This window comes from Cygnus atratus, chromosome 5, assembly GCF_013377495.2.
Source record: "Cygnus atratus isolate AKBS03 ecotype Queensland, Australia chromosome 5, CAtr_DNAZoo_HiC_assembly, whole genome shotgun sequence".
Classification (NCBI taxonomy): Eukaryota; Metazoa; Chordata; class Aves; order Anseriformes; family Anatidae; genus Cygnus; species Cygnus atratus.
The window spans coordinates 17,675,825-17,693,747 of record NC_066366.1 but is presented as its reverse complement, the minus strand read 5'-3'; the positions used below and the strand labels follow the sequence as shown (position 1 = coordinate 17,693,747).

Sequence of the window (17,923 nt, the reverse complement as noted above, 5' to 3'; positions counted from 1 at the left end):
ATGAACTTTATATTTCTACCCATTGTGCCCTAGATTTGTTGGACGTCCAGGAGACTACGTCTACATTTTCCATTCTTTCCGAATGGAAGAGGTAATTGCATTTTACCCTGCCTGTGCTCATACCACGTGTGAGCACCCTCTTCCCCTGTGGCCAAGGTGCGGCAAATGTCCTGACTTCCCTTTCCTCTGTCCGCTGCAGTGCGCGCCGGGTGGTTGCCTGATGGAGCTGTGCATCCAGCTCAGTATCATCATGTTGGGCAAGCAGCTGATTCAGAACAATTTATTTGAGATTGGCATCCCGTAAGTAGTGACTTTTTTTTTTTCAAACATGGTTTTTATGATGTGTACAACACACTGTGTATTTATGGCCCCTTGATATGAAGGGGCAAGAACTTTGCAAGACCTTTGCAGTGAGCCTCTGTCTGCCGTATAGCAAATACTTCATCCTTACTGTTTTGCAGCTGCACCAATGTCACTGTAATTACATCCAGCAATGCATGTGTCTGAAACAAGTTAGGAAATCTATTGTTTTCCTACTGGCTAGTAGTAGGTGTAATTCTGAACATGTGATTCAACCATAACCACGTTTTAATACCTGTGTACGCTGATCCCTAATACTTCGTTTTAGCATATCGTGGCACTCATACAGTTTTTATGAAAGTAGATACAGAGCTCAGTGTGTCTGTTGACATAATGTACTTGTCACTCCTTATCCATCTGAAAAATGGGCATTGTGACCAGAGCTGCGTGCTAACTGGATCACTTCCATATCCCCCAGGAAAATGAAGAAATTTATACGATACATGAAACTAAAGCGTCGGCGTTCCTTAGACCATGAGGAGCACATGAAAAAAAAGCAGCGTTATGAAGTGGACTACAACCTGGAGCCTTTTGCTGGACTTACCCCTGAATATATGGAAATGAGTGAGTGAGGTGGAAAGAAGGCATTTCAGGCAGAATTATTCTGACTAAATGGGTTGGAGAGCTGAGGTTTTCAAACTGTAGATTTGGAAGACAGTGGTTATGATGCAGAATTTAATTATTAAAGTGTATAGTCTAAGAATGTAGAATATTTCAGCCAGTCATGGGCTGCTTCAGAGATGACTTGTGCTATCTGGTGAATGTGATCTTTATCTCTAGCACTATATTTTAGATACTTTCTTTTGATCTATGTGACATGTTACTGTCAAGTTTTAAATACAATGATAATTAGCGTAAACCTGAGATTGTGGGCCAGATTGCGTCATCCATTACACCCTACAAGGGAAAAAAGTTATTTAATTTAATTCAGATTTGACAGTTCCCACTGTATAATCCCACACCAGATTGTTTCTGTTTTGTAAAATCTGGATTAATCTTTTCAGAGATGCGCCTGTAGACCAGGTTGTACTTGACAGATTACATAGATTGTGTTGCAAGTAATGTATCATCTTGAGTGATTGATATGGAATTTAAGCGCTGGATATCAGGTCTGCCTTACTGAGGTCCTAAGACTACATTTCTTTTCCACCATGCCATCTTGGAAAAGCGGAGAAGACTGCTCCATATAATGCTGTTTGTGATAGTATCTTAGGTTCCTGAAGGGTCAGTCTTAGAAGAGCAACACTGTTTAGTGTTTTCAGGAATGACTAGGCAAAAATATTGGAAAAGAATAATGAAATACACTAATACCCCAAGTGGGCATGCCTGGCAAATACAGAGGTCAATTAGAATATCTTGGTGTTCAGAGTGGTTGAAACAGATTGAAATTTAGTACTGCAGACTGCAAGGCTATGTTACCAGCAGCTAACAATTAGAAAACATGCAGTTAGTGAGATCAGCAGGGTAAGTAGCAGGAGAAGAAAGATGTGACTAAAGCAGTAATGGGATGAGTATGACATGAGCGTGACTAGTCCTGCTGCAGCTGGTGGCACAGTGTCCCCTTGCCCCTGCCCTGCCAGAGGCACACAAGGGCTGTGCCAGCATTGCCCACAGGGAAGCTGTGTTAGGAGCTTCCCTGTCTTTCTGGTCACTTTTTGGGTCTTGCCTCACCAGCCCCGGCTTTTGCTGGAAGGGCTGTTGGCCCTTAAGTGCCTGAATGGAGCAGCAGCCAGGCAAACAGTGCCTCATGCAGAAAATGCAATTTAGTCTCCCAGCAAGTGTCATTTTGTTAGAATTTGGGGAAATGGCACTGACATGATGATGGATGCATTTGACAAATACAGACCAAATCCACTGAAATTCTCCTCTTTTTTTTTTTTTTCTTCTCAGTTATTCAGTTTGGATTTGTAACCTTGTTTGTTGCATCCTTCCCACTGGCGCCTCTGTTTGCTTTGTTGAACAACATCATTGAAATCCGTTTAGATGCAAAAAAATTTGTTACAGAGCTGAGGAGACCGGTAGCAGTCAGAGCAAAGGATATAGGTAAGTGCGCATTGCTGCAGTGACTCCCTGCTTGTTTGTTCCTGGATTGATGGCAGGATATTATTATGCTGAGTTAGTCTCATTAACAGGAAGACATTTATAGGACAATTCAAAACATTAGACTGTGGCTTAACTGTGAACCGTCATAACTTATCAAGACTTTACTTTCAAAATAGAAAGACCCGTGCTTTAAATTCAGATTAATATTTTATTAGATAAATATCATTTTTCAAATCAAAGTGATCAATACAATAGTGAAATATCTTGCATGGTTCTGCACACCAACTGTTCTTCCTAGCAGTGCGGTTTTCTTGCAGAAGCAAAAATTTCTGCATTTAACAGCTCTGGACTGGGCTGGAGAAATACACAGGGGAAAGAGAGAAGACTTGAATGTCTGTGGGTAAACGTGACTCTTCGTCCCCACTCAAATGACGTTTCTCTCTACTCATTCTTGAAGCTGGAAAGCTGTGGGTGAGGCCAGCCAGAAGCTGGCTCTGCAGTCATAAGGCAGCAGCAGACCAGTCCTCCCCTTCCCTCAGAACCAATTTAAAAAAAAACAAAAAAAAAAAAACGTGCTTAAGTATAGCTTTGAAAGACAGAGTTGGGCTCACTTTGCTTGCAGGTCTTTTAATTAATCTCTTATAAATTGCTATTTTTTATTTAAAATATAACTCTAGTTTGGCACAGTCCTAGCACTGTTAACTGAAAATATAATTTATCTAATTTTAATGACTGGCATGATATTCATAAGTTTATTTCCTCCCTTAGGAATCTGGTATAATATCCTCCGAGGCATAGGAAAGCTTGCTGTCATAATAAATGTAAGTAATTCTGCACAAATGTAATTTTACTTCAGTAGGCTGACTTTTCCATTTGGCTCCATTAGTTTAATTTCAGCTTAAATCCCTCAAATTCAGTGAAAGTATGTGATTTAGAAATTTGCTAAAATATTAGAGAATCAGATCCAGTGTCATGACAGTTTTGCTCTCACTCAGCTCTGAAAATCAGTGAAGATATTTTTGGTTAATTCCACATTGAATGTCCTATCCCTTAGGAAAGCCCACCTTAATATCAGCATTTCTTGCATCATCTTGATTCTTCAGAAGAGTTGTATTTTGTGGCTATAAGAACAGATTCTCTCTCACTTTCCTTCCATTATATTCATTTCTATTATCCTAGATAAATATACATCTACTTTCATCATCCTCATTGCACCATGCCTGGGGAAAGATGAAAAATAAAGAATGGCAAGCTTAAAACATGTTTGTAATGCAGCAAAATAGCAGCCACTCAGGGCTTATCACCATGTGTGGACGTGCCCTCTCATTTTCTCCATATTGTGCAGAGTGGAAATCCCTTAGCTTTGCCAGCAGGTGTCTGGTCTTCTATGGCCAAACCATGCTGGTGGTTATTTAGGATGCTGCCTTACTTGTCTTTACCATTTCTCCTCTTTTCCTTTGGAAATAATTTCTCTATTTTTCTCTTTTCTTCCTTGTAATCTCTCTTCATCATTATCCAGTGTTATTTTCTCTTTGATCTATGTACTATCCCCCTTTATCATAAAATAAGTAAAACATTTTGTACTGTGTTTGTTCCACGTGTACATGAGATTTATACCAATGAGAACGTTTCACAGTAATGATAAATGAGAAGAGTTGTGAACAAATCCTCTGACTTGGCTGTTCTGCTTTTTGCGTACGACATTTTTGTAAAACCTTTTTAAATAACCAAACATGGAACTTTTGTGACCATAAAATAAAACTGGCTCAGTCTGCTCATCTTTTTACCTTGGTAGAGCTAAAGAACACACAAAGTTAATGGGCTTTTGCGATGCAATGAGAATTTAAAGATTCAACTGACTGTAAGTTGTTTGCAGAAAAGCAAAACAGACCACGTAAATCAATCGGTTAGGCTTTATACGATGCATGAGGGTCAAGTCGTGGTTGGGGCGCGGGGAAACAGCAGATTATTTTGCTTTGCTCTGATGCTGGGGGTGCGACAGCTTCATGCTCCGGAGAGTTCAGGTTGTTACCACACAGAAATTTCAGTCAACATGGAACTGCTCCATGTCGTGTCCTGCAGCTCAAAACTGCCAACAGTAAATACCACCTTGTTACAGCAGTAAATGCTCCATTTTTAGGGACCTGTGGGCTGCACTCCCTCTTATGTTTTCTGCAGCAGCCCCTATCTGACCATCCTGATTTGTGCAAGCTGTGTGGGCAAGACATACTTGAGTGTATTATTAACTTAAACAGTGCCTGAATATTGCGCTCATTCTCTACTCTTATGGCTTAGGCATTTGTGATCTCATTCACATCCGACTTCATTCCACGCCTCGTGTACCTGTATATGTACAGTGAGAATGGCACCATGCATGGCTTCGTGAACCATACACTATCCTCTTTTAATGTCAGCGATTTTCAAGCAGGAACAGCTCCAAATGACCCCATGGATCTTGGCTACGAGGTTCAGATATGCAGGTACTCTCTTGAATGATAACTAATTTTAAGTGTTTTCCCAGCTGGTTAAAAACATGACAAATTCTTACATTCCTGGGGTAGACCTTGGTCCCTTGTACTTTCAATACCTTTTGAGCACCTTGGTAGGGTTTTCTATCAGGTAGAGCTGTTGCCTTGAAAGTCTTGCCTTACAGATTAAGCAACCACACACCCTGAATATGACGTACTGCTTATTTTGGGAAATAAAGAGTAGCGTTATTAAATTCAGTGTTTGTCAGTGTAAAGATTTTTACAGTTATGTATTCCCTTTTTCAGGAAAGGAGGTAAATAACGATAAACAGCTTAATGATACTTTAAGGGAACGAAATGGTGTTAGTCTGATGTCACGGTGTTGTATCACATGCTACTGATACAATGACTGTGACATCATAGTATACCTCTTCTTCTCTGGTTTTTGTAGAAATTCCTGATGACAGTAACAGCAGCCTTATCTGCACTGGAACTTAAGACCCACTTAAAGTGTGATTGTACAGGAAATGTGCACGCCTTTAATGATTTCTACATATTATTTTAATTGTTAAAGACAAATTATTGTTTCCATATTTCAGTCTATCAAGTAATCTAAGTCAGTACTGAAATGTGTGCTTTGCCTGGGCTTCCTTAGATACGCATCACCTTCAAAGCAAATGTTTTCAAGCTTATAATTGGGGACCAAAGCCAAATGTAACAGTGGAAGCACTTGGAACAGCAAAAACCAAAAGACTAAATAATACAGAGAAATGGGGGCAAGAAGGGGAAGAAGAGAACAAGGGCGGAAGAGACATACCAACAGAGAAAAAGATAAAAAGAAAGATTATTTGGTACACAAACACTGAAAAATTACACAGACTGACCAGGAAACAAAACACCTTTATAGTTGTATTATTTTAAAATTTATATTCTTTATAAATTGTCATAGTGCAAGCTTGATAGGCTGAAATGACTGCTAAGCTGAAAAATCACTCTGAGATAAAAGACAAAAACAACCAAAATTGTACATGTATTAGCTTTGTTTGCTTTTAATTTCTCCTGATTTCCTTCTCGTGATCTTTGGACAGAGGATAAATTAGGTTGGCAAACATGTTTCTAGCACAAAACTTACAGAAGGGAAGTGTTAGTGGCAAAGTCCTTTGTAAAAACAGCAGCTTTATCTGCCTTCTAGTCACAGCCTTTCCTCTTCCCATTTCATCATTTCTCCCATATTCCAGGGATTTTTAAATCATTTGAAAATATGAAGCCCTAATTCTTGCAAAGTACTGACAGGATGCTCTGGTTTAAATGTAATGTTTTTTGTTGGTGGTGGTGGTTTTGGTCCCATTCCTAACAGGTTATTGTTGATTAGCTCATAGATTTTCTGGAAGCCATAGCTAAGGCAAAATTCTCATATTCTGTCTATACAGCAGAATTTGGTGGTGGTCTTTTGTGAGTCCTGAACTAAGCAGAACACCATATAGTATAGCATACATTATGAACCTGAATCTGTATTTTCATCTTTAATATTAGTCTGAAAAATGTTAATTTATTTTCATTGAAAGTTGATTTTAAAACCAAGAAACAATTTGAGCTGCGTAGTTTACTCCATCTTTATGCAAAGTTTATATTATTTGTACTAATCAGAGGGTATTAAGATTGCAGACCTTTAATTTTGACTAAAACTCGAAGGCTGTGTGAGGCTTTCAGCTGTAACTTGTTTGTGAGAGGTTATATAGAGCAATGCTGTAATAGCAAACTCGCTTTTAGATGGTTTGATCTACTGTTCAACCATTTGGTGTTAATTCCTCATTGTGCTAAAATGTTTGAATGACATCACTAATCTACTGAGTATTGTTTTGCAGATACAAAGATTACCGAGAACCCCCCTGGTCTGAAAACAAGTATGACATTTCAAAGGATTTCTGGGCTGTCCTAGCAGCAAGATTAGCATTTGTGATAGTTTTCCAGGTATGTTCTACTGCATGCACTTTTTATATGAAAAAGTTACCATATCTCTTCAGCTAAATAGAGCAAGCCGCCTTTGGAAATAAGTTACTAGGCCAAAGAAAGTATCTTCTTTCACAGCTCTTTCCTGCAAAATCAAAGGAATTTGCCCATCCTTGTTCACATTCCTGCTGCCTCCCATACAATCCAGACGTATCCCCAGTGATGTTGTCCTCAGTGATTCCCTGAACTGGTTTGATCCAGAAGCAACTTAATGACCTTAGTGAGCAGGAAAGCACAAGACTGGTTCTAATTAGGTCCCACCAGTTTCTCCAGCAGGACATCAAAATGTGTAGTGAAGAAGCATAAATTTCTTCCAAAATAATGTCTAGACCTAGCCCAGAAGTGAAATTTCCAAAATTTCCCAATTGTATTTTATCTCACCTCTGAACAAGAAGGTATCTTGCAATTCTTTTAGTAAAAAGAATCTTGCAGTTTTTTACTGTGACATTGTTCAGTCACAACAGTGATGCTAGTTATTGTGATACAAATGTTTAATTCTGCCTTATCTAAACAACTTATTTCAAAACTTTTATTCCTTTTTCAACAAAATACATATTTTAATGTGAAACACTTCCCTTTCATGGAACCAAGATTTTAAATCAGAAACATTTAACTGGAATGTGTTTTTTTTTGCCAACTTTCATTTTACCTCTTGCTATGTGCTTCTGCCTTGCTGATGTTAATCGTTATTTATCAGTTACAGTATTTCCTTTTGATTTCCAAATAGCTATGATCATATTTGTACTTAAATCATAAAGATCTGTGCCTGCCATTTTTGTCTACTTCTAGGATGAACAGGAAGTCGAGGTAAATTTGGCTCAGTATCACATTTGCGACATGCAGTTGAGCCCAACTCAAATATTGTCCTTTCTTCATTCTTCCTTCTCAAATACACTGAAAATGGCCCCTTTCCTTACAGTCATCCTTGCGTTTGACCTTGCTGATGTTTTCTCACAATTTACTTTTCAGAACTTGGTCATGTTTATGAGTGACTTTGTTGACTGGATTATCCCAGACATTCCCAAGGACATTAGTCAGCAGATTCATAAAGAGAAGGTTCTCATGGTCGAGGTCTTCATGAGAGAAGAGCAAGGGAAGCTGCAAATGCTGGAAACCTGGAAAGACAAGGACAAGAAAAAAGGTGAAAACTGTAACAATCACAGCCCCAGACTCTCCAGGAGCCACAGTGGGAGCTTGTCCTCCTGCCACTCGTATCCTGTTGACGTATAGAAGAGGAGGCAGTTGAGCATGTTGGGGCATTCCACTGTTACATAAGCCATCATGTAAAGGGCAGGACTTGACAAATGGACAACCTGGTGCATGTTGAAGGATGTGCTGCCATTTTACTCCCATTTTTGTGAAAAATGCTCTTCTGACAAATGGGGAGGACCATGATCTATTTCTGATAATGTGTTGTGTTTTTTTTTTTCTCTTTTGCACAAGCAGTAATGCAGGGAATTTTTGTATGTCATCATTAGATAACACTATTGACATTGATGTGCATTAATAAATGCACTTAGTACATCTTGATAGAGATATTCTCTAAGAATTTGAACTTAGAAAATTAAATAATTAAAGGTAAATTTTAAGTAATAATAATACTACTAATTTAAAATATTTTTGGAGCCCTTGGCTTGCAGGTCTGTGGGACAACTTTGTATGCAAAATCAGCTTTAGAGTGTGCTCTAGTATTCCTTTTGGCAGGAGAGGAGAGGAACCGTGCAAAGTTTACCAGACTTACTTGCTTTCAAAGACATGGTTTAGCTCTGCTAGCAGACATCTATGAACCTGCAGGTCTGAAACAAAGCTCCCATTGAGCTTTAGAGTCAAACACATGCCTGAGGCGCTTGTGGCATTCTGCTGTGTGCCTGACACCTCCGCTGAGCACTGCTCTCTTCACAAGCATCAGGAAAGTGGATCTGGAAGAGTCCTTCTTACCAATGAACAACCGATGTGGTGGAAGCTACCTTGGTGCCCCAGACTGCATCACATGTGTTTGAGTGGTCCCCCAGGGGCTCCTAGCTCGTAGCAAGGTGGCAGCAGCACAATTTGGGAGATCTTCCCAGCAGGTTGATTACCATGGAGTATTTTGGTAAATGCCCTGAATTAATGAGCACATGTAGAGCTGCAGTGAGTCACACTGCCCTGCCTAGTACTTGGACACCATTCTTGCTGAGGAGAGTCCCTTTTTCCCGTTGTTTTAGCACATCCCTTTCTTAGCCAGGTTTTTCTCTGTAGCCCTCTATGCTCTGCAGGAGACGGGAGTCTGCACGCATCTTTCACAGCCAGTTTCCCCTGCAGACTTTGAACTGCTGAATGGCATTTCCCAGAGGCTATGCCAGAGGAGTAAGTCCAAAACATGTACCACTTACTGTCTTTAATGGAAGTTTTGCCTGCAATGGGGCTACAGGACCAGACCTTCAGTTAGTTACAGGACTTTTCTTTTGTCTTAAAATACCCTATCTTTTATACAAAGAGCTTCCTTAAAGTACAAGTCTAAAGTCTTTACTTAAGAAGCCTATCTAAATCCCATAAGTTCAAATCTTTTTAAGTATAGTACATTTTAGTTTTGCTTTGTCAAATGATAAACTGCACTTCCAAATAATATTGGTGCAATTAACCTCATTTCTTTTATCGCTTTGTCTTGTCCATGGCACTTGCATTATGAATATAAAACTGAATAAAATAAAATGTAAAGATTTCTTTAAAGTCTAACTACTGTATGGTTTGTTACAAAACCAAACGACGTCAAGACTGTTTTCAGTTACTTGTTTCTTTTTCCTTTTTTTTCCCTTTGCCAAACTAATTTAAAGATTAATGCTAGAACTTAAAAAAAAAAAGCCATATCTAGCTTTTGATATATTTATTTGTTTTAAAGTATGTGAGAAACTTGATATTTTTCTGTAGTCTGTCCAAAGAAGATACCAGAAAAGATATTATGTGGAAGAAAGAAAATGGTATTAACCAAATGTTCTTGAAACTTATTTAAAATATTGATTCAACCAAAGATTTTTATTAATAAAGGGCTTATATTTTGTTAACTCTTGTTTCTGTTGTATTTTGACTTGCAGGAATGTCACTATTTTTAAAATTTGTAATTTATGGTATCTTACAACTATAGGGCCAAATCCTGCCTGGTATATTCACACAATAAGCATTATTCCTGGCAGTAAACAAGATCAGACCCATGGACTGCAGTAGAAATATGAGTGCAAATAAATTAGGTAAATCCTGTTGAAGAAGTGTTCTTTTTCTCATCCTTTGGTAGCCCAAAAGATCCAGAAGAAAGCCAAACATGAACTACCTATTCTGAAGAGACATCATAGGGAACTTCCTCTAGGGGAATTTCATCTGTAAATACTTATCTGAAAGTGTTCCCAGCTTAATACTGACATTCCTGTAAATGGTAGAACTATATCCTGAACACATACTTATCAGAATTTTTCATTGTTTGCTGAAATCATGAAATAGTAACAGTGGCTTATACTTTCTTTTGTACAGTAAATTGTTTGAAATGGAATTTTGTATATAAAAACTGTATTACTACTTAGATAACTATAAAACTCTTTCATGGAATTATTTTTTAAGAAAAGTAAATATCTACTAAATCTCTTTTAGTTCGTTTTTCTTTTCTTCTTTTTTTTCTCATTTGAACATTTATTTGAAATAAACTTAAATCTGCTAGAGTTTCTCCCATGGGACAGCTTCTGTTCCCAATCCTCTTTGTGCTCTGTGTGCAACTATGAGTACTATTAGACTGGAGAAATATAGTAACTTATGTTACAGTTTGCCTAAAACTGGATCTTTGATACCTTTTGCAGTCAGTGCTCCTTGTGTACTCAGACAACAGAGACCAGAATAGAGATGGGATTTTATTATTTGATTTTTATCAGGTATTAACTACTTGATTTATAGACATCTTCCTAACAACTCAGATTGCAAATCTGTTGTAGTTGCTCTAGATTTGTGGTATCAAGTGGGATCAAATCACACTTCGAGATTCAATGCATCCCACCTTAGATGTTTCCATCTCCATGAGCACAAAGTGGGGTTTGGCTTCTAGCATAGACATAGATGGTGCATACACTCAACATTCAGTGAAGAATCCTATCCTGGGAGCTTTCATTTTCTTTTTACATTGGTCTTAGGTATTTAGCTGGATATAGTGTGTAAGAGTATTCACTAAGACATTTAAAGTGGGCTCATAACAAGGAAGAACACTGCTTGGTTTGTCTGTTTAAATTGAAAAATGTATTCATTATCAGAAAAAAAAAGTATGAATGGTAAAACTAAAGTAACAAAACTCAGTGATTCCCTTGACCACACACTGCTGAGTGACAGCACTGAAGTGACACAGCACAGGAAGCAGAAAAGCTGTGCTGAGTTGTTCACATTTTTATTGCACTGTGAGACCTGTACAAGCAGAGTTGGACACAGAGTCTGGCTTACAGTTTCCTTTTTTTTTTTTTTTTTTTAACTGTTGTTAGAAGGCTAAGAGTGGAGCTTCATACCAATTTTTCCTTTCTTACCAGAAAATATTAATACCTCTAGCTGTAATTGAATTTAATTTAGAAGGTGGGAATTCTGTTCGGAGATAATGTCTATGAAAATCTGTTCCTAGACTACTCTCAAGATCTTGCAGCTGTTAAGTTGTAGGAGCTAGGTACAACATATCAGGCAAAATACTTCCTTTGGAGCATGAGTAATCTCACTTCAGTCAGTTCATATCATGCTTGGATTCGTTTGCTATCCAAACAAATGTAAGACCTTAGTTTTCTACAAAAGATGCGTCATTGAGTTAAGCAATAATCCATATCAAACATAAAATTCTGCACCAAAATACTTTTCAGCGTTCTGTGTAACTTTTGTAGGAGCAGGTAAATCACTGCCTATTTGGAAACAGGTTTGGTTTTCTCAGTTCTTAAAGACAAACCTATCGAGTTGAGTTCATGAGATATAAGACAATATCTTCCATAAAGAGATTTGCACTGCTGTTGTGTTACTTTTCATGAAAGTTTTTTTTTTTCATATTTGTGATGCAAGCAGAAAAAAGCTTTGTTTTTACCAATAGCAAATTTGAGTAAGAATTATGGGGGGGGGGGGGGGGGGGGGGGGTAAGAAAGATAATGTAGAGAAGCAGGGAACTGGAAGTGACCAAGAAATAACTGAAAACATGGTGACTTGCAGCTACCATATGGGACAGGCTTGAAGAAAGATAGTGATATTGTATCCATCTTGTCAGCGGAATTCAGTATTGATTTGATGACATCTCTGTGACTTGTATGCAAACTGTTTTTGACATGCTTCTGCCAAAAAAGTTGTAAGTACAAAACCCCATATCCCAGCTCCCTTGCTTCCTTCATAAAAAAAAAAAAAAGAAAAAAAAAGAAAAAGTATTAAGTGGAGGTCTTCATGAGAAGATGCAGATACAGACAATAGTAGGAAATATTACAGTTGGAAGTGGCTATGTAGAACATTTCTCTTTAACTATTGCTAAAATACAGTGTTTGCTTTTTGCTACCCAAAGTTTGTATAAAAGGCAGAATTTCAGTTGGTACATCTGAGGAGGAAATCACATGCACCCTATTGTGTTGACAGTACAAGTCTGAATCTTCTGAATTTCAATGTCATTGTGTTTCTAAGAGACTGTATTACAAATATTTTGCAGTCTTAAATAGCTTAAGGCTGAATAAGTCTCAAGTCAAGGCACAGATACATTTCTATTTTTAAACCCTCAGTTCTCTCTGGTGCTGAGCTGTTAATGATCACATAGGCTGTTCTGATTTCCAATAAAAGATAATGAAACAATTTACTTTTCATCTTGTTACCTCATGAGTCCAAACTCTCCTGAAGTTTTGTAGATCACTTTAGCACATTTATATTTTCCTATGAAGTTTTCAAAGTAAACAATTATTTTTCCTTTTGCCACTGAAGAAAACATATCCTAAAATTTATATGGATTCCATTCAAGCTCTGATTCAATTCTTTTCACACACAAGTACAATTTATTCCATGACCAAACACAATATGCCATTTTTAGTACATCACAGAAAAAGTAATGTTCCTTTTTTTCCTCTTCTTTTTTTAGCTGAACAGGCCTTTCTGAAGAAAAAGCTATCAAAGTGGCTTTTTAATTTTAAGCTCTTCCTTAATTTTTAATGCCATGCATGCAGCCTTATTTGAGGCCACTTGAAGCCAAGGAAAATGTTTTCTTTGACTCCTTTTGACTTCAGTATACTCCATGCGAGATTAAGCATGGCTTATTGAATGATTGGTTCCACTTCTAATAAAAATTCTTAGTACTCACTTTATGGTACTATCATAACCCAGAGGGTCAGCTAAAGCCAAAATATATTGATGCACATGAGTTGTATAAGCAGTAGAGTTCTACATACCGTTGTGTTAGTTTCCATGAGGAAAAGGGCTCAGAAAATCTAAGGCATTACACGGTCATGTTAACTTAGCTAGCTACACAAGTATGAAGGTTTTTGAGGCCACAGCCTTCACCTTGCTTAGTACCACATGTATGAGAAAATTTGTGCCAAAATGGGAAATGTACCAATCAAGATCCTCATGAGAAAAAGAATCAAAACATAAAGTATTGTGCAGACAAATTTAAAAGCTTAACAAAGCCCATTTTTCAGAGCAAGAGTTAAACTTGTATAGTGAAGCCAACTTTCTTAGAATGGAAGAGAAGGTTATTCCATATTTTTACTTCTAAATGAAAGAATAGCCATCTTTCCTAGTTGAAGTATAGAGGCTAGGGAAAAGTGGCAGATAGGGAAGAAAGGAAGAAAAGACTTTTGACTGATGTTTTTAGATCCAAGTGAGTTGCAGATCAGTCACAGAGGTTGTATTTCTGAAACGAGGATTGCTTCCTAAGGCAAGTCCGTCTTGTACGTAGGTTATCAAGGTATCCTTTGCCAATCTTTTCTGAGCAATGTACATTGTGCCAAGCAGTGCTATACTGTTGATCTTATGTTCAGGTGAAAGTTGGAATGTGATGAGAAATGGAACACAAACACAGTAAGAATGGGGAGATCTCTCAGGCTTCACTGAAGCCTTGGTGACTGTGTTCTCCACCAACTGTATTGTATTGCAAATAATACTGAGAGCCTTGGCAATCGAAAATAAGCAGGTGCAGTGAAACAAGTGCTTTTCACTGAGAGCATGTCAGACAACTTTTCTGCTCAAAAAAGCATCTCTTTTCAGAAGCCCAGAAAGAGAGACAATCACCCAAATAGCACCATCTTTCATTTTGTTTGCAGATTAATTTCCTAGATTTGGCACACCAGTTTTGGGTCCTTAGTGTTAGACCAGAGCAGTCATTGTGTTTCTCACATGTTCCTCTAGGAACACACTTATTTTTAACATTGCTCAGAATGATTTATGAACTCTCATGCCATTTCCAGCATTGAAGTCAGACCCCAGTTACTGCAGCCCCTTCAGCAGCTAAGTCTCTAAAGCCTCACAGACAACGTGCAGGTGAGTGGCTTCTGCTTGTGCCGACAGCCTGGAGCCAAGATGGCAACATTGCATCATTGCTTTGCTGTGCTCACAGGTATGGAATTGCCATCTGTTCTGGTAGGAGTGTGTAATTAGCTGAGCTGCTCACATTTATTAATATATTAATCTTCCAAACACATCTGTACATAAAGAAATATAATTACTCACAAGTAATTAACCATCGAGTAGGAAAGTAATAAATCTCAGCAGACTAGCCTGCTCCAGGTTTAATGATAAGAAAGGCTTAGTCCAGTGGAGAAATTGAGGTTTCAGGCCTGTCTGAAGCTTAAAGGTTGAGAAAGTTGGTTAGAGGCCAAAGTTTCTCTCAAAGTGTGGGTTCCTAAAGAACAGATTTCATTCAATTTAAAATGGGGACACCTGCCTTTTATTGATTAGATCACATATCAGGGAGTTGGGAGACCTGAGGTATAAGCCATTTTTACCTTGAAAGAGTTCAAAACCATGTTTCCCTGAAGTGACTTTTCCTGAAGTGAAGATCAAATTACAGACTGGTCCTCACCTACTGCTCTTCTTCCTCTGCTGATCCCCTGTGCCACCAAGAAAGCACAAATCCTCAGGTCACAAAGAGACTATGTGCATAACGAAGTGGCTCTACAAGCTGGTGGACTCCAGGCTACACTCCTACAAGTGGTCAGGTATTTTACTTTACATAAGCATTGTTGGGAGAGAGAGAGACTTGAAACAGGGAAAGGAACAATGGAAGTCCTTAGAGTAAACGGATGTGAATTTCAGCTACATCTCCTTCCTGACTTCAGGGAATAAAAGAAGTAAGACTGAGAGCCCCAAAATTTTACTGAATCTCTCCACTTCTGTCTTTTTGAATTCTAGTTTTGAAATCAAATTTCTCCACATCTTTACAATGTGTTTCTTTTAGATCTGACCAAAGAGAGTTGGAGAGCTAAGCTGGTAGTCATCTCTGGGGCTTCTTGTGGGGCTTAATCGCTTCCAGGATCAGGTACTTGGTAAAGATGTAATAAAGGCTACTTCTGCTTAAAAAAATCACTCAAACCTTGAAAAACAACAAATGTGGATGTGTATATGTGTATTCGAGAGAGAGTGTGAACATGGGTTTGATCTCATGTTGCAGGCCACTTTATTATGGTTGTGTCTCTGAACGAGAACTTCTCAGGAAAATAAGAAAATGCGGTGTACAAATTTTGAGGGTAAGCAGATAAAGCTGTGGTATGTGTAATTTTTCTTTCTTTTAAGGTATACCAACTGTAGGTGAAGTATATATGCATAAATACACATATCCTATATATTGTATGATATTAATCCGTTCTCTCAGCATACCATGCTGCTTCATAGACTTTTCATTTCTGGGAACAAACAACAATTTTCCATTGTGTTTGTGTAAAAAAAAATGAATTCCAAATTGTGGCTTAAGCCTAACTTGTATGTGGTTGTGACTACAATGCTAAGAACTAGCTCAAATTGAAGAGTTTATTTAGAGAACAGAAAATAATACTTTTTACTCCCCCTCTCCTAAGAATCAAGGGAGGGGCATGATGAAACCAGATTTGCTTTCTTATTTATTATTTCTAAATTCCTGTGAGTAACTAACCTAGTCATATCCTGTGTCACTTAATGGTTGCATAAAACCATTCACGATTTAAAAGGAAATGACTGCTCCAGATAATAAACACACTGTGTTCAAGCAGACAAGGCACTCCCTCTTTAATCGGATTTGAAAAAAAAACTTGCACCTTCCAACTTCAATGACGGTGAGATAATGACTCAGACGGAAAACACTGTATTGGCACATTCTTGAAGGGAAGAACCAAAACGCACCGATCTTTCCTTCAATTGGTAGTTCTGTTGCCAATCACAGTATTTGAGGTAATACTTGTTTTTAAGAAATGTATCCCCCTCTTGGTTTGTTGCAGTCAACGTAGGGAGCTCACAAAATGTGAGTTTCACACAAAATTCAAGCAAGTGTGGCCAGGGTCATTCTTTTATTTTCATTCAGGTGAAGTTTTAGTATCTCTGAAAGAAATTTTCTGGTCTGTGAACAGGCCACTCTGCAGGATGGATGCAGAAACCTGTCTGCGAAAAAGGTTGCATTTTTCATGACACTTTCTGCAGTCAATATGCAGAATAACAATGACTAGCTCCAATTCATAAGAGATTAAAGGAGGAATATTCACAGACAAAAACTGAGCAGTGTTGTACTTGGTAAGGAAGGGGGAAGAACCCCCTTTCCTTAAGGGGGAGGATGAAGTCCTAGGACTGTTTGCACGCTTATAAGAGATACTTCCAAGTGGTGCAATCTAGTGAAAAACTGATTTTCTCTAAAGTAGTTAATTTTAAGCTAAGCTAACCTTAAATTACTTTTATTGATACTCAGAATGTTGTACTTTCCAAAGCAAAAAAGACTAAAGACAAATTCCTCCATTTATTTTATATACAAGAAAATAAATCTTAACATGGTAATTATTTACCTTTTCATGCTATTATTGGGCTTGGGAACCTGCAATACAGTAGTCCAGAAGAATAAAGAACAAATGTACACACTCTTCAGAAATTAATTAATATTAGTTTAGCAGTCTGGCAATCAGAACTGCTGGATTATTTCCCTGGATTCATAGCAACCTCCAGATTGTACCTTAATTTCATTTACTTCATTCTCAGTCAGTCACGGAGCACACCACTGCACAATGGAACAGTCTCCAGTAGGTACAAGGTAGGTACGAGAGTCATTGGCTCTGAGCTAGTGTTGGACACACAAATGACTTCAGTACAGTGGCTCTTCACCACCCTAATGGAGATATTTTGCCTTCAGACCCACACTAATATCTTTGCACTACACTGTGGAAGACAGGCACGTGGACAGGCTTTGGCATAGATTAACACAAGCTTTGGCATCTCTGTATCATATTCTCCTGTAGGTTCATCTTCATGAGGAAGTTGCTCAAAATACCTACCTCCCATAGCTATTCTTTGCTGCTGAGGTAACCCTCCGAGCATGGGCACTTCCAGTGTTGTACAGGTCTGCTTAGTCTAGTTCCCCAAGAGAGATATAATGATAATTCACTACTATTCAGGGAAGTTTTGTTTTTATTTTGTTTTTTAATTATTATTATTATTTCCTCCGTGGCTTATTTTACACTTACATTCCTGTGTAGACAACCCTCATTTTATGTTTTCTCTGTTCTGTTTTTCAAAGTGCAAAATTAATGTTACATAGCCTAAATAATAAATACAGTTTAGAGGAATGAAACATTCTAGTCTAATATATACACATAGCTTTATTGACATGTGAAATGTTTGTCTGAATGATTTCATACTTACACAGTAAGATGAAAAGTCCCTACAAAAATAGGTAAAAAGTCAAGTCAGAGATTTTTGGTTGGAGAAAATAAACAAAAGTCTAGGATTTACCCTTCCCCTAAAGTTAAACTAACGTCTTCTGCCAACAATAACACAAAAGAATTATATCAACAGAATTATATCAACACTTCTTCTGTTTCAATATTAAGTTCAAGCATCTGTTAACAACTTATTGCTTGTTGTTG

General features: G+C 37.9%; 1 protein-coding gene across 5 annotated transcripts in view; it reads left to right on the top strand.

Moving 5' to 3' along the window:
• The window catches only part of ANO1 (anoctamin 1), a 77,348-nt gene extending 66,958 nt beyond the window's left edge, over positions 1 to 10,390 (top strand). For all 5 annotated transcript variants that reach the window (XM_035552125.2, XM_035552129.1, XM_035552128.1 and 2 more), the window contains 8 exons: positions 34 to 91; positions 200 to 300; positions 779 to 924; positions 2,251 to 2,403; positions 3,172 to 3,224; positions 4,699 to 4,883; positions 6,737 to 6,842; positions 7,851 to 10,390. In XM_035552125.2, coding sequence (XP_035408018.1) covers positions 34 to 91; positions 200 to 300; positions 779 to 924; positions 2,251 to 2,403; positions 3,172 to 3,224; positions 4,699 to 4,883; positions 6,737 to 6,842; positions 7,851 to 8,111 — 1,063 coding nt within the window. In that variant the 3' untranslated portion in view covers positions 8,112 to 10,390. The remainder of the gene's footprint in view (positions 1 to 33; positions 92 to 199; positions 301 to 778; positions 925 to 2,250; positions 2,404 to 3,171; positions 3,225 to 4,698; positions 4,884 to 6,736; positions 6,843 to 7,850) is intronic.
• The last annotated feature ends 7,533 nt before the right edge of the window (positions 10,391 to 17,923 follow it).